The 14,207-nt window shown below is 40.3% G+C and overlaps 2 protein-coding genes across 5 annotated transcripts in view; one reads left to right on the forward strand and one right to left on the reverse strand.

The window, feature by feature from the left end:
- Positions 1 to 14,207, forward strand: part of MCPH1 (microcephalin 1) — a 237,573-nt gene that overhangs the window by 156,552 nt on the left and 66,814 nt on the right.
- Positions 1 to 14,207, reverse strand: part of ANGPT2 (angiopoietin 2) — a 71,810-nt gene that overhangs the window by 44,445 nt on the left and 13,158 nt on the right. For 2 of the 4 annotated variants that reach the window (XM_077811573.1, XM_077811572.1), the window contains exon 2: positions 5,227 to 5,382. The exons of the other annotated variants lie outside the window; for them this stretch is intronic. In XM_077811573.1, the coding sequence (XP_077667699.1) occupies positions 5,227 to 5,382 (156 nt within the window). The remainder of the gene's footprint in view (positions 1 to 5,226; positions 5,383 to 14,207) is intronic. 4 annotated transcript variants of the gene reach the window in all.

Consider the following 14,207-nt stretch of genomic DNA (forward strand, 5'->3'; position numbering starts at 1 on the left):
GCTGGACGTGCACAAGTCCATGGGGCCGGACGAGTTGCATCCGAGAGTGCTAAAGGAATTGGCGGCTGTGATTGCAGAGCCATTGGCCATTATCTTTGAAAACTCGTGGTGAACGAGGGAAGTCCCAGATGACTGGAAAAAAGCTAATGTAGTGCCAATCTTTAAAAAAGGGAAGAAGGAGGATCCTGGGAACTACAGGCCAGTCAGCCTCACCTCAGTCCCCGGAAAAATCATGGAGCAGGTCTTCAAAGAATCAATCCTGAAGCACTTACATGAGAGGAAAGTGATCAGGAACAGTCAGCATGGATTCACCAAGGGAAGGTCATGCCTGACTAATCTAATCGCCTTCTATGATGATATGGGCTGGATGAATGCACTGGATGAATAAGGTGGGTAGAAAGTTGGCTAGATTGTCGGGCTCAACGGGTAGTGATCAATGGCTCCATGTCTAGTTGGCAGCCGGTGTCAAGTGGAGTGCCCCAGGGGTCGGTCCTGGGGCCGGTTTTGTTCAATATCTTCATAAATGATCTGGAGGATGGTGTGGATTGCACTCTCAGCAAATTTGCGGATGATACTAAACTGGGAGGAGTGGTAGAAACGCTGGAGGGCAGGGATAGGATACAGAGGGACCTAGACAAATTGGAGGATTGGGCCAAAAGAAATCTGATGAGGTTCAACAAGGATAAGTGCAGGGTCCTGCACTTAAGACGGAAGAACCCAATGCACAGCTACAGACTAGGGACCAAATGGCTAGGCAGCAGTTCTGCGGAAAAGGACCTAGGGGTGACAGTGGACGAGAAGCTGGATATGAGTCAGCAATGTGCCCTTGTTGCCAAGAAGGCCAATGGCATTTTGGGATGTATAAGTAGGGACATAGCGAGCAGATCGAGGGATGTTATTGTCCCCCTCTATTCGATATTGGTGAGGCCTCATCTGGAGTACTGTGTCCAGTTTTGGGCCCCACACTACAAGAAGGATGTGGATAAATTGGAGAGAGTCCAGCGAAGGGCAATAAAAATTATTAGGGGTCTGGAACACATGACTTATGAGGAGAGGCTGAGGGCACTGGGATTGTTTAGCCTGCAGAAGAGAAGAATGAGGGGGGATCTGATAGCCGCTTTCAACTACCTGAGAGGTGGTTCCAGAGAGGATGGTTCTAGACTATTCTCAGTGGTGGAAGAGGACAGGACAAGGAGTAATGGTCTCAAGTTGCAGTAGGGGAGGTTTAGGTTGGATATTAGGAAAAACTTTTTCACTAGGAGGGTGGTGAAACACTGGAATGCGTTACCTAGGGAGGTGGTGGAATCTCCTTCCTTAGAAGTTTTTAAGGTCAGGCTTGACAAAGCCCTGGCTGGGATGATTTAATTGGGGATTGGTCCTGCTTTGAGCAGGGGGTTGGACTAGATGACCTCCTGAGGTCCCTTCCAACCCTGATATTCTATGATTCTATGACCTCGTTCATGCTGGGCTGTTTGCACTTGGCTAAAAGGGATCATCCCATAGCCATGCGGCAGGGGGAGAGGTGAAGGGATCATCCCAAATATCCACGCAGAAGGGTGGGGGCTGGTGTGTGCTGCACATCCTGAAAACCACAGCCCCTCCTTTTAAATGGCAAACCCAACCAGCATTGTTTGCTATGGGAAAGGAGGACGCTGCAGTTTGAAAACATTCCCACATGTTACGAAGGCGTTAGAAGCCAAACCCGTGTACCCTTTGGCTTACCATGGCTGCCTGGAAATTGAATTCTGTTGCCCAGCCGTGTGTGATGTGTCACCATACCGGCAGGTGCTCAGTATAAAAGGCAAAATGAGACCTTGTACCTAAAGCACATGTGCTATCTGCTGTGAATTGCTTGATTCACTGTGAAAGACTCTCCCTTTTATTCTCAGAAATGTATCATCTTAAATTTTACTTTCCCTTTTTATCCGCCTGCAGCTGCAAATGTTTCTATGCTCCTACTATCATCTCCGTCCCTGAGGTTATCACAGATCAGAAGGCGAAAAATATGCACTTGCAATTACATGTTTTCCAAGCTCATACAGTCCTCCCGCACTGATAGGGTACAGCTGAACGCATGGAGGCATTCAGTGGCAGAGTCCAGGAAAGCATTAAGTGAGCATGATGAGAAGAGGCGGGATGCAATGCTGAGGCTAATGGGGGAGCAAACGGATATGCTCAGGCATCTGGTGGAGCTGCAGGAAAGCCAACAAGCGCACAGACCGCCGCTGCATCCACTGTACAACTGCCTGCCCTCCTCCCCAGTTTCCATATCCTCCTCACCCAGACACCCAAGAACGCGGGCGGGTGGGGGAGGAGGGGAAGCGGGGAGGCTCCGGGCACCCAGCCACTCTACTCCAGAGGATGGCCCAAGCAACAGAAGGCTGTCATTCAAACAGTTTTGATTTGTAATGTGGCTACAATAAGCAATGTGTTCTTGTCCTTCCCTCCTCCCCCTCCCCACCCGGGCTACCTTATCAGTTATCTCCCTTTTTTTTAATTAATAAAGAAAGAATGCAAGGTTTCAAAACAATAGTGACTTTATTTCCATTGCCAGCTGTGATCGAAGGGGGGAGGGTGGTGGCTTACATGAAATTAAAATCAACAAAGGGGGTGGGATTGCATCAAGGAGAAACACACATACAATTGTCAAACCAAAGCCTGGCCAGTCATGAAACTGGTTTTCAAAGCCTCTTTGATGCGCAGTGCGCCTACCTGTGTTCTTCTAATCACCCTGGTGTCTGGCTGTTCAAAATTGGCAGCCAGGCGATTTGCCTCAATCTCCCACCCCTCCATAAACATCTCCCCCTTACTCTCACAGATATTATGGAGCACACAGCGAGCAGTAATAACAGTGGGAATATTGGTTGCGCTGAGGTCTAACCTAGTCAGCAAACAGCACCAGAGAGCTTTTAAACGTCCAAAGGCACATTTTACCATCATTCTGCACTTGCTCAGCCTATAGTTGAACTGCTCCTTACTACTGTCCAGCCTGCCTATGTATGGCTTCATGAGCCATGGGAACAAGGGGTAGGCTGGGTCTCCAAGGATAACTATTGGCACTTCAACATCCCCAATGATAATTTTCTGGTCTGGGAAGTAAGTCTCTTCTTGCAGCTGCTCAAACAGCACGGCGTTCCTAAAGATGCGAGTGTCATGCACCTTTCCCAGCCATCCCACGTTGATGTCAGTGAAAAAGTCCCTTGTGATCCACTAGTGCTTGCAGCACCATTGAGAAGTACCCCTTGTAGTTTATGTACTGGTTGACAAGGTGATCCGGTGCCAAGATAGGGATATGCGTTCCGTCTATTGCCCCACCTCAGTTAGGGAAACCCATCCACTATGACCTGCACATTTCCCAGAGTCACTAACCTTGATAGCAGAACGTCAGTGATTGCATTGGCTACTTGAATCACAGCAGTCCCTACAGTAGATTTGCCCAATCCAAATTGATTCCCGACAGACCAGTAGCAGTCAGGCGTTGCAAGCTTCTATAGTGCTATCGCCACTCGCTTCTCAACTGTCAGGGCAGCTCTCATCTTGGTATTCCTGTGCTTCAGGGCCAGGGAAAGCAATTCACAGAGTTCCAGGAAAGTGGTCTTACGCATGCGAAAGTTTCACAGCCACTGGGAATCATCCCATACCCGCAAGACTATGTGGTCCCACCAGTCTGTGCCTGTTTGCCAGGCCCAGAATCGGCATTCCACTGTATCAACCAGCCTTACTGCAGCCATGATGTCTCAATCGCCATGTCCTGTGCTTTCAGGAATGTCTGTGTCCATGACCTCCTCACATGTCCTCATGCTGCCGTCTCTTAGCTAGGTTCCGCATATACTGCAGTATAGTGCACGAGGTGTTTACAATGCTCAGAACAGCAGTGGTGAGCTGAGCGGGCTCCATGCTTGCCGTGCTATGGCGTCTACACGTGTAACCCAGGAAAAAAGGTGCCAAATGATTGTCTGCCATTGCTTTCATGGAGGGAGGGGAGACTGACGACATGTACCCAATACCACCCGCGACAATGTTTTTGCCGCATCAGGCATTGGGAGCTTAACCCAGTATTCCAATGGGCAGAGGAGACTGCGGGAACTGAGGGATAGCTTCCCACAGTGCAATACTCCGTGAGTCAATGCTAGCCATGGTAGTGAGGACGCACTCTGACGACTTAATGTGCTTAGTGGGGACATACACAATCGACTGTTTAAACTCGCTTTCTAAAGATCGACTTCTATAAAATTGACCTAATTTCATAGTGTAGACATACCCTTACTCTGCAATTTAGAACTGTTTGTTTGCTGAGGCATTTAGAAAAAATCAGTTTTTGATGATTTGTCTGCTAGCAGACTTTTCAATTAGAGCAATAATTAATGATACACCTTTAAATTCATTCATTTTGAAAACTGTGCGTCACTTATTGTGTGGTAATAATTGTTAAATTGTTTTTTGTTTGTTTTTTTTAACTACAGCAATAAGATAAAAGAAGGTATGTGGTTATTCAGTAGTGACCATACTTGTGGATGCAATTGTCTTGAGCCTTAAACCAGTGCTGGAATTCTGTAAAGTTTTTCCACTTTTAGTATGGGAACTTCTCAGTTTCTTTTAAAGACCCACACTTGAATTGGGACTTCACACTGAAGTCAACTAGAAAAAAAATTGCCCTTTACTTTTTCTAGTAGCTTCCTCTAATTCCTCAGCCTTTCTTCCACGAATTTAATCTTCTTGTGGTTCATCCCACAGTGAAATCATAAAAATGTACTTATGACATTAGTGTCTTATGGTGGAAATGACTGTGATTATCCTAGATTCATCATGATATCATAACAGTGTCCACAAGGAGAGAATAAGCTATCATGGAGGACACTTATTGATTAGGAAAAAATAAAATAAAGAGCAGAAATAAGAATCATTTTTATTTTTACAGTACTCTGAAGCCTAGAAAGTCATTTAGCAGATCAGAAGCATGGTCCCTGTCCCAAAGAAAATAAAACTCCACGTTAGCTGTGACTTGACAAATTGGACGTGAATAATCAGGAAGGGGAAGTAGTATGGGTTACAGCAGATCATATGATTATTCAATTTAGGCTGGGGCAGACCTTGGAGGTTTTAAATGTATTATTTATTAAAGAAATATGCAACTAACATTTTAAAATTTCCCTGTTATGACAATCCCTTGTATGGGTTGCTCCAAAGACCACTAAAGTCAATGAAAATCTGAAATGTATTACTTACTTGAGCTTCAACATCTGTCAACTTGCGGGTCTGTTCAGCTGTTTGATTCAGTAGGTTTGTGCCTATTTCAATCATTACTGCAGTCTGATTCTGCACTGCATTTTGCTGGATCTCTACCATTTCTTTCTTCATATTGTCTTGGATATAATTCTCAAGCTACAAGAGGAAAAGAAAGATAATTGCTTTCTTTACATTTTTGTTTAAGAATACAGTCAACATGCAGATTAGCTCCACCAGAGGGAGCAACAGCAGGAGTGCATGCCGAGTTAAAGATCTTGTGGCCACCAGAGTTAATCACTATTACGTAGAACTATTCTGGGCAGGTGTAGAAATAGAATCATAGAATATCAGGATTGGAAGAGACCTCAGGAGGTCATCTAGTCCAACCCCCTGCTCAAAGCAGGACCAATCCCCAATTTTTGCCCCAGATCCCTAAATGGCCCCCTCAAGGATTGAACTCACAACCCGGGTTTAGCAGGCCAATGCTCAAACCACTAAGCTATCCCTCCCCCCTCAAATGCTCAGAACAGCAGCGGTGAGCTGCTATATTACAACTATATTTGTCACCCTAAGGAATCAATGAGATTCCTTTTATAATCCAACACATTTTGAAAGGTTCATTCTTTAGTCTGAAGCTGCCAGGCTGTGCCTATATCTTGTTTTATTCAAAACCATTCACAAAACCAAATCCATAGAGTCTGAGATGAAGGATCAAAATGGACTCTTTAAAATCATTTTATGGATTTCAGTACTATGGGAGTTTTTTAAAAAAAAAAAGGTATTCTTTCAAAATCTCAGGATTTTAGAGCTTATATGAGTAAAATAAATAAAAACTTTCTGTTTGAGGATCTGAGAGGTTTTGGTCTCTATGATGAAACCTGTTAAAGAAAGAAAAGGAAGCTGGCATCTCCGAATTACATTTCAGAATTTCTGAAGGTCTACAGGCTTATAAAGCATCGAGGCCTTTCAGAAGAATTAAGAATAAAAGAAAGAAACCCCTGTTTGCTGAAGGGCCAGGTGTTTTCCCAGTGCTTTGGAATTAGAATAGAGCATCTCTCTCAAAACCCAACATCTTTATGGGGTTAAATATAGCGCACAAACCCCCTTTTCTCTTTTTACTGCTGCTTGAAGAGAAAAAGTCTCTAACCATAGTCAATACATGAGACTTTAGCGAGTTTTAACTTTATGGGAATTCTGCATCTTCGTTATTACATTAAGATTTTTGGGGAGGAAATGTTCAAACTCCAGCTGCAAAATTTTTTAAATTACCTGTTTTTTTATATTTGTTTTAATTCAGAAACTGATTTACCTGTAAATTCCCAGAAAATCTGTGTACTCGAAAGTGCTGTAATTTTGGAGAGAATACACAGTATTTGTCCTGCAAAGTAAAGTGGTTACATTCCTGTTTTTAAATGCAAAATTCAATTCAGCCTTAAAAAGAAGCACAGCTCACAGAACCACATAATAAACAGACTTCAAAGGTTCTGTTTTGAAGGATCGGGGAAAGGAGGTAGATTTCTGATAGAATTTGAAAGAAGGCACAATATGACAATATTCTAACTGCACCATGCAGTGATATTCTCCAAGGTTTTTTTGTCATGGAAGTTGGTACTGGATGAAATTTTTGTGTAAAAACCATATGTTTAATACATGTTAATGACACCTAATTAAAGAAAGTAACCCTGAGTGAATTCACAGAAAAGTAACCCTTTTAACACAGGTTTTGATCCCAAAGCTTTTAGAAAGAGTTAAAAAAAATACTTTAAAAATTAGTTTATTTCATAGTATAACGATGATAAAACATTTTTAGACACACATATAAAGCACTTTATTTAGATGTAAAATCTGGACTGTCATCCCTTATTACTTCAAATCGTATTAAATTATAAAATTTGACAGAAATGTTTAACTTAAATTGCCAAAAGAACGAGGGCAGATCAATCATATTGGAACACATTCTAAAACATCACTATTATAGCCAAGATTTTTTTAACAAACAGCAAGCTTGAAATTGGTGAGGGAAAGAAAAACATGTATCTGTTAATAGAAAATTATCTTTCAGCTGTTGGTTTGAGTATATTATTAATCACTTGCAGAAAGAATTGACTTGCCAATTCTTAGTTAAATGAAGAATCTTTGTGATCCATATTGTTTAGTTTGTGTTCATCTTACAGAACAACTTTGCTAATAGACTAACAAATGATTTGTGCTTTTCTGGAAACATTTTGTACTTTATCCATTTAAAATTATAAATGAGATTTTGGTTTTGTCTTCTTGAATGTTAAATGGTTTATCTAAACAAACTAAACATTCGTGTTCTTGGCAGCAATAATTCTTTTATTAATACACACATTAAAATCCCTACTTTGCCAAATGTCAACCCGCATGAATGGCACGAATAAGCATATAGTACATGATGCAGATCTCAGTATCAAAGATCCCTGGGTGGAGTGAACAATCAAACGTTTTAATCAAAGTAGGCTCATCCTGCTAACAGCCACATTTATGCCCCAGACAATGAGAGATATGTACCATGAACCATGAGTCCCTAACCCACCCTTGTAACCCAACTAATGAAGCCTTGCCATAGTAGAAGGACTTGATGATGAAATTGACTAAAAACTAAAACAAAAGGGAAACAGATTAGCTCATTTATTGTGGGTGGATGTAAAGTATCATCAGAATATAATTAGTGAATTTAAATTAAACTCATTTTTATTAATATAACATTATTAATTATGAGTATTAATCTAATTTATAACACAGTTAACAACATCTGTATTTTAACATCTAGTTTTAAGATGTTAGCATCTCTAAGGAGGGAGTGAAAATAATAGTAGGTGGAAATAAGTTATTCTGGTAACTATGATTAAAGCATGATGCTAACAAATTGGTTGAAGTAACTGATATCTGCTATTGAAATGAGCATGATCTTTTATTTAGTTTTCAGTCCAGAAAACATAAATCTAATACAAATTACCTCTCAGCAGGATGAGATGGGAGGAGAGAAGAGAACTCACAGCAATTACTAGTAACTGCTTGCTTATTTCCTTATAGCATTCTGATACTACTGTGCATGCAGTGTGATTATAATCTCGGACTACACTGAGGATTTTAGGGAAATCTCTCACAGATACTTTAGCACTGGCACAGCTCCTCTGGTACTAGCAACAATGGTAAAAATGCCTCCAGCTGAACTACACTAGTGCCTCTACCATTATTAACCTTGTGGGATCTGCATTTCTATTTGGAAATGGTACACAATTTCCGTGAAATCCTCAATATAGACTTTGTCTACGCTACCACTTTTGTCCGTCAGAGGTGTGAAAAAAGTTTCACTGACAAAAGTGCTGGTGTGGAGAGGCTCTCCTGCCGACATAGCTAATGCTGCTGATTGGGGTGGTTTAATTATGCTGGCAGGAGAGCTGTCTCCTGCCAGCAAAGAGTGGCTACCGGTGAGACCTTACAGCAGTACAGCCGTAGCGGTATAGCTCTACTGCTGTAAGGTCCGTAGTGTAGACATAGCCTTAGCCATCAATAGAATATGAGGCTATGTGAGGTTGGGTCATCAGCACTAAAACAACCATTCAGGCTCCCGAAGAGATCTCCCAGGTTCTGCAATAAAGGAGATGCAGTTAAGAAGAGAAAGCTGTAGCAAGTAGGTCACTGAGAGATTTCAGCTCTCTGGGAAAGTGCACACCCAACAGACAGAGGAAAATGGACAATCCATTGCTAAAGAGAGGAGAAATGTACTGTACCCACCCTCCTAAGAGAAAAATAGAGCAGAAGAATTCATTAAGCTTGGTACTTTGATTAGATGGCAGAGGAGGAAAGCCTGAACTGCCCACTCACTTGTGAAGAAGTATCTGAGGAGTAAACTCAGAGAAGAGAGATGTGAGGGGAAAAAAAACAAGAAAAGGCTCCTAAGCCGCTTACCTCAGTTTGTTGGAAGGATCTAGAGAGGAGAATTTTTTGAGCATAGCAGAGGTTTTCTGAGAAACTAGAAACAGTTTCATTCCCATAAGGTGACAATTGGACACCTAACAGAATGGATTTAGGAATAGTCTGTAGCACAGTAGGTTTGCCAGGATAGCTATACCGGCAAACTCTCTTAATATAGCTTATCCTGGATCCCCAAATGAAATAAACTATACCATCAAAAACACTTTTTGGGTAGTATAACTGCATCTAGTATAGGGCCTCTGCCATTAAAGAAATATTGTTTTTTTTGTTTTGTTTTTTTTAAACCCTCCTCTAACTACTATACCAGCAAAAATTTTAAGTGTAGACTTGGCTTAACACTTAACGGTACATTGTGAGGGTAGCAGTAAGAGGTGGTGTCCTCACAAAGTCATCCTCTCTCTGTGGTCAAGAGACCTGCAATGTCAGTTGATCATTTTCTGATAGTTTGTTTAAAGCCCTGCTCTCTCCCCTCTTGTTCTTTTCTCTGACAAACACTGAGAAATATGGTGAGACATGAAAGTAGGAGACATAGCAAACCTCCATATTTTCAGCAGAGGAGGCAAGAGTTTGAGAAGGCCATTTCTGACCCTCTTTTTATGTTAATCCTGTTTTTCAGCATTCCTATTAATCCCTTCCCCCAGAAATAGCTATAGTGGTTGTCTTTGCATATAGTGCTACAGTAGCGCAGCTATCGCATGTTAGTGAAGACACTATTCTGCCAACAGGAGAGTGTCTCCCCTTGGCATAGTTAATCCACCTTCCCAAAGAACTCTCCCATCAACATAGTGCTGTCTACATAGAGGGTTAGATAGGTATAACTGTTGCTCAGGGGTTTGGATTTTTCATACCCGTGAGTGACGTAGCTATACCAATATAGATCTGTAGTGTAGGCTTGGCCGTAGTTGTCCTCAGACTTTGATTATATTCAGCAGTGTGCTCTGCAAAATTATGTATTTTAAACTTTTGTAAAATACTAAACATTATTTGGCATTATGGAACACGAGTGAGTTAATATTCAAACTTACAAAGAGCTCTTCTTCAGGTCTGCGAAACATATTCAGAGTGTCACAGCTAAATACAAGGTGGAACAGATTGTTTAGTATAAACAGTTGAACATATTTCAAGGGACCATTCATGGTAAAGTGGCCCATTAACAGCTCTCTAGTCATAGATGGGGAAGAGGGGGGAAAAGCTGGGGGTGAATTAAGTGGGTTATAGACTGTTGTAAGAAGACCTAAAGGTATAGAATCTAGCAAAGTTATGAATTAAAGCTCAAGGCTTGTCTTTTGAGGGTGTTGTGCAGGTTTCCTTTGAGAACGAGGATTGAGAGGTCAGATATAGAATGATTGCTTTGTGAAAAGTGTTCACCCACAGGTATATTTGTTTTTGTCATTTATTGTTTTTCTGTGTGAGTTCATTCAAGAGCTTAGTGATTGTCTGGTTTCATCCACACAGTTGTTGTTGGGGCATTTAGTGCACTGGATGAGGTACAGCACATGTTGTGATAGGCATGTGTAGGACGCATGGACTGTGTTGTGGGGAGTGTTGATCATAGTAGCAGTGGAAATATGTGTACAGGATTTGCATATTTTATGGTAGGGTCAGTACTGCTTTGAGTTAGTGTGTCCTGATCTGTGGGGAGCATACTTCCGATGAGGAGGTTGGTGTGTGTGAAGGCCAGAAGATGGTGTTCAGGAACAATTTCTTTCAGGATGTGTTCCCCATGTGTATGGATTGTAATTGTATGATACCCCATATCCCAATGTGGGCTGGTAGGTGACAACTAGAGGTGTGTGCTCAGAGGGGGATTTATTTTTGTACTGAAGCAGGTTCTTCTAGGGTATTTGGGATGGCCTGTTTCATGATGCAATCTGTTTCTCTGCAGTGTCCTTATTTCATGAAAGTGGTGGTAAGTGTGTTAAGGTATATATCTTGGACTTCCTGTCGTACCTGAGTTCCTGGCTGTAGATAACGGATTTCTTGGTGTTTGGCATGGTCAATGGATCTGTGAAGATAGATCCATGGGTTTCTTGTATATAGTTGTCTCTAGGGTTCCATTGTTGAAGCTGATTGTGGTGCCCAAGAAGTGGATGTTAGTATGGGTGTGTTCTACAGAGAGTTTGATGGATGGGTGGTAGGGTTATTGAAGTTGTGGTGTAAATCCTGTGAGGGAGTTTAGGTTATCCCTCAAGAGAATGAAATATCATCAATGTAGCTCAAGTATATCATTGGTTTCATGCTGCATTCAACCAGAAATTCTTCTTCAAGGTGGCCCATGAAGAGGTTGGCATACTGGGTAACCATCCTACTATTCATGGCTGTCCTCATACTTTGTCCAAAGTGTTTTGTTCTTGAATGTAAAATTGTTATGTGTGAGGATGAAATGGATGAGTTTGACCATTTGATTGAGGTAGATATCTCAGGGTTTGAGATATCTGGTAAATATTTGAGGCAGACAGCGATGCCATCATTGAGTGATGTTGGTGTATAGGTAGGTGACATCCATGGAGGTAAGGTTGGTGTCTCTTTCACCAACAGAAGTTGGTCAAGTAAAAGATATTCCCTCAACCACCTTGTCTCAATAATGTCCTGAGACCAACATGGCTACAACAACACTGCATACATTATGGAACATAGCAATTATTTCGTGCAATTAATCTCCTAAATTGATTTAGAAAAAATCTGAGGGGAAAAAACTAAAATAAAACAAGGTCTGCATGATATTTAGTTAGGAAAATATGTATAATTGCTTTGTTTCTCTATACTGCATTCACTACGTTGTCTAAGTTTCCTGTTTCTAATTTTCTAGATTTTATTGGACAAAATGAGAGAGATTGAAAGAGTCACTGTAGTCACTTACAAAAAATAAACTATACCTCTAGCACAATTAGGGCCTTGGTCTCACTTTCTTGCCTGTTTCAGAGTGTCTGCTGTATGGCCCCATTCAGTTTCTCACTGGCTGACTGAGTTACATGAGGTAGCATCTGTCCCACAACCTGGAGCACCTTTTAAAGCACTTCCCCCAAATGTACAGATGTGGCAGTGGGAATTAGTTCAGGTGGCCCTGGTGGAACTCCTGGGAGTGCTAACCCACAGATGCATTCTTGCTCAGGCTGGAGATCATAGTGTATATAGACTTAAAATACAAGTCTCTGAAATCTACGTCATTTAAATGACTATGTTTTTTTAATTTAAAGCTAAGAGATTAAATATTACATTTTATGTTTTTATTCAAAATTAAAAGCTACACTAAGTGTTGCTTAAGGTGAAGTTGTTTTCCTGTATGTCAATGAACATGTATAACAGTGAAATATATTTCAGGCTTTATACGAAGGAAAAAGTATAGTTTGGTTAAACATACGAGCATACAAGTCTTCCATCATTCTTACAGGTACAGAAACATTAATATTTTTTCCAGAAATATCAAATTTGAGAAATCTTAAGCCAGTCTTTGACAGTGGGGTTCCTGAACTCAGATTTAGCTATCATGTATACTGTAATGTAGAAAGAATGAAAAAAGATATTAATTGTTCTCACCATACTCTGCATTAATTTGCTCACATTTGTCTCTGCATGGCTGTAACTTCTCAGTAATATGAAGGCTAAACACTTTAAGATTTCTATTTTGCAAACGTTCTAGTTTTCTTTATCTCCGTATTTGTTTTCACTTTCTGACAATGTTAGCTATTAACTAAAATGGAAGCATAAATTGAAAATATTGCTAGCACTTTCATGTTCCATTTATATTACTGGACCTAAGGAAACAAATTTTAAAGTATTATCTTCATGTTTAAAAAGAAAAAAGCTAGCTTCATTTGCCTATTTGTGATCATGTTCTCTTTGTATAAAAATTCCCAATTAAAAGTATGTAACATGAGGTTTTTGTTGCAACAGTATTAGAAAAATAAAATAAATCTTATTCCATTTTACTAAAAGCCAAAACGGAATCAGGAATTTAGTGTTCTGCAACTTGAAGAAAAATGAATAGACTATAAAATGAGCACATGATTTCAGGCTGGAAGAAAGTCAGTTTAAAATTGTTTGCAGTGTTGTCAATTTAAAACTGGTTTGTTGCTGTTGATGCTTAGGGCAGGAAGTCCCTTTAGACTTCTGTTTCACAAGGGAAAAATAATCCTCTTGAGAATGCATGTGGAAATGCTTGAGAAGCCTGCAGTGTTAGTTCTTTACATGCCCTACTGAGTGTATTTGTGCCAGACCAGGCCTCCTGCTAAGCTTTTGTCTCATCTCTCTTTTCTGTTGTCCCCCCCACCATCCCCCCCAAAAACAAAGTGAAAGTAAAAGTAAAAACATAAATGAATAATATCTGGACATCCATTGGGATATATTGGAAAATGTTCACAATACAATTTTAGAATAAAATGCTAAAGGTTTAAGTGATAGTGTTTAGAATAGTAAATAAGCACATTAAAAACAAATTATATGCCTGATGTCCCCTTCAGGGAAATAAACTGTTAAGATAAAGATGAAAATCAAATCTCCATTAATAACATGAAACCTAATGAATATAAATATCTCCATTGTCTTCACAAGCATATATAAAACATGACAATGTCAAGAGAAATTGTCTCATCTGAAAGCACAGTGGTTTATGTGGAGCTTCTCAATACTAAAAGATTTTGTAGCATTATATGAATATTTTCCCTTACGTATTTTGAGCTAACTGCAAATATTGTGACCCAAATGACTATTGTGAAAAAGCACAAGAGTACATAGTAGGTAGAGAGGGATTTTCAGATCTCAAGATATCCAAAAGCTCTTCACAATTCCAAATATTGTAATTTGTAATCTCACATATGCAAATCATATTTTTTCCTAAATAGTTTGCCATTTAAAAGAGAGTGAAGGTGTTTAATATCCTTGAAGATATTTAATATTGGGGTGGATGTATATTTTAGACTATCTGGACTATAAATGAAAATGACTCACATCTATTTTAATTTCTGTGCTTGAGGTTTCTTTAAATATTCTCGGCAAATAAATGCATGCTAGAAAACATT

The sequence above is a fragment of the Eretmochelys imbricata genome, chromosome 3, assembly GCF_965152235.1.
Source record: "Eretmochelys imbricata isolate rEreImb1 chromosome 3, rEreImb1.hap1, whole genome shotgun sequence".
Lineage (NCBI taxonomy): Eukaryota > Metazoa > Chordata > Testudines > Cheloniidae > Eretmochelys > Eretmochelys imbricata.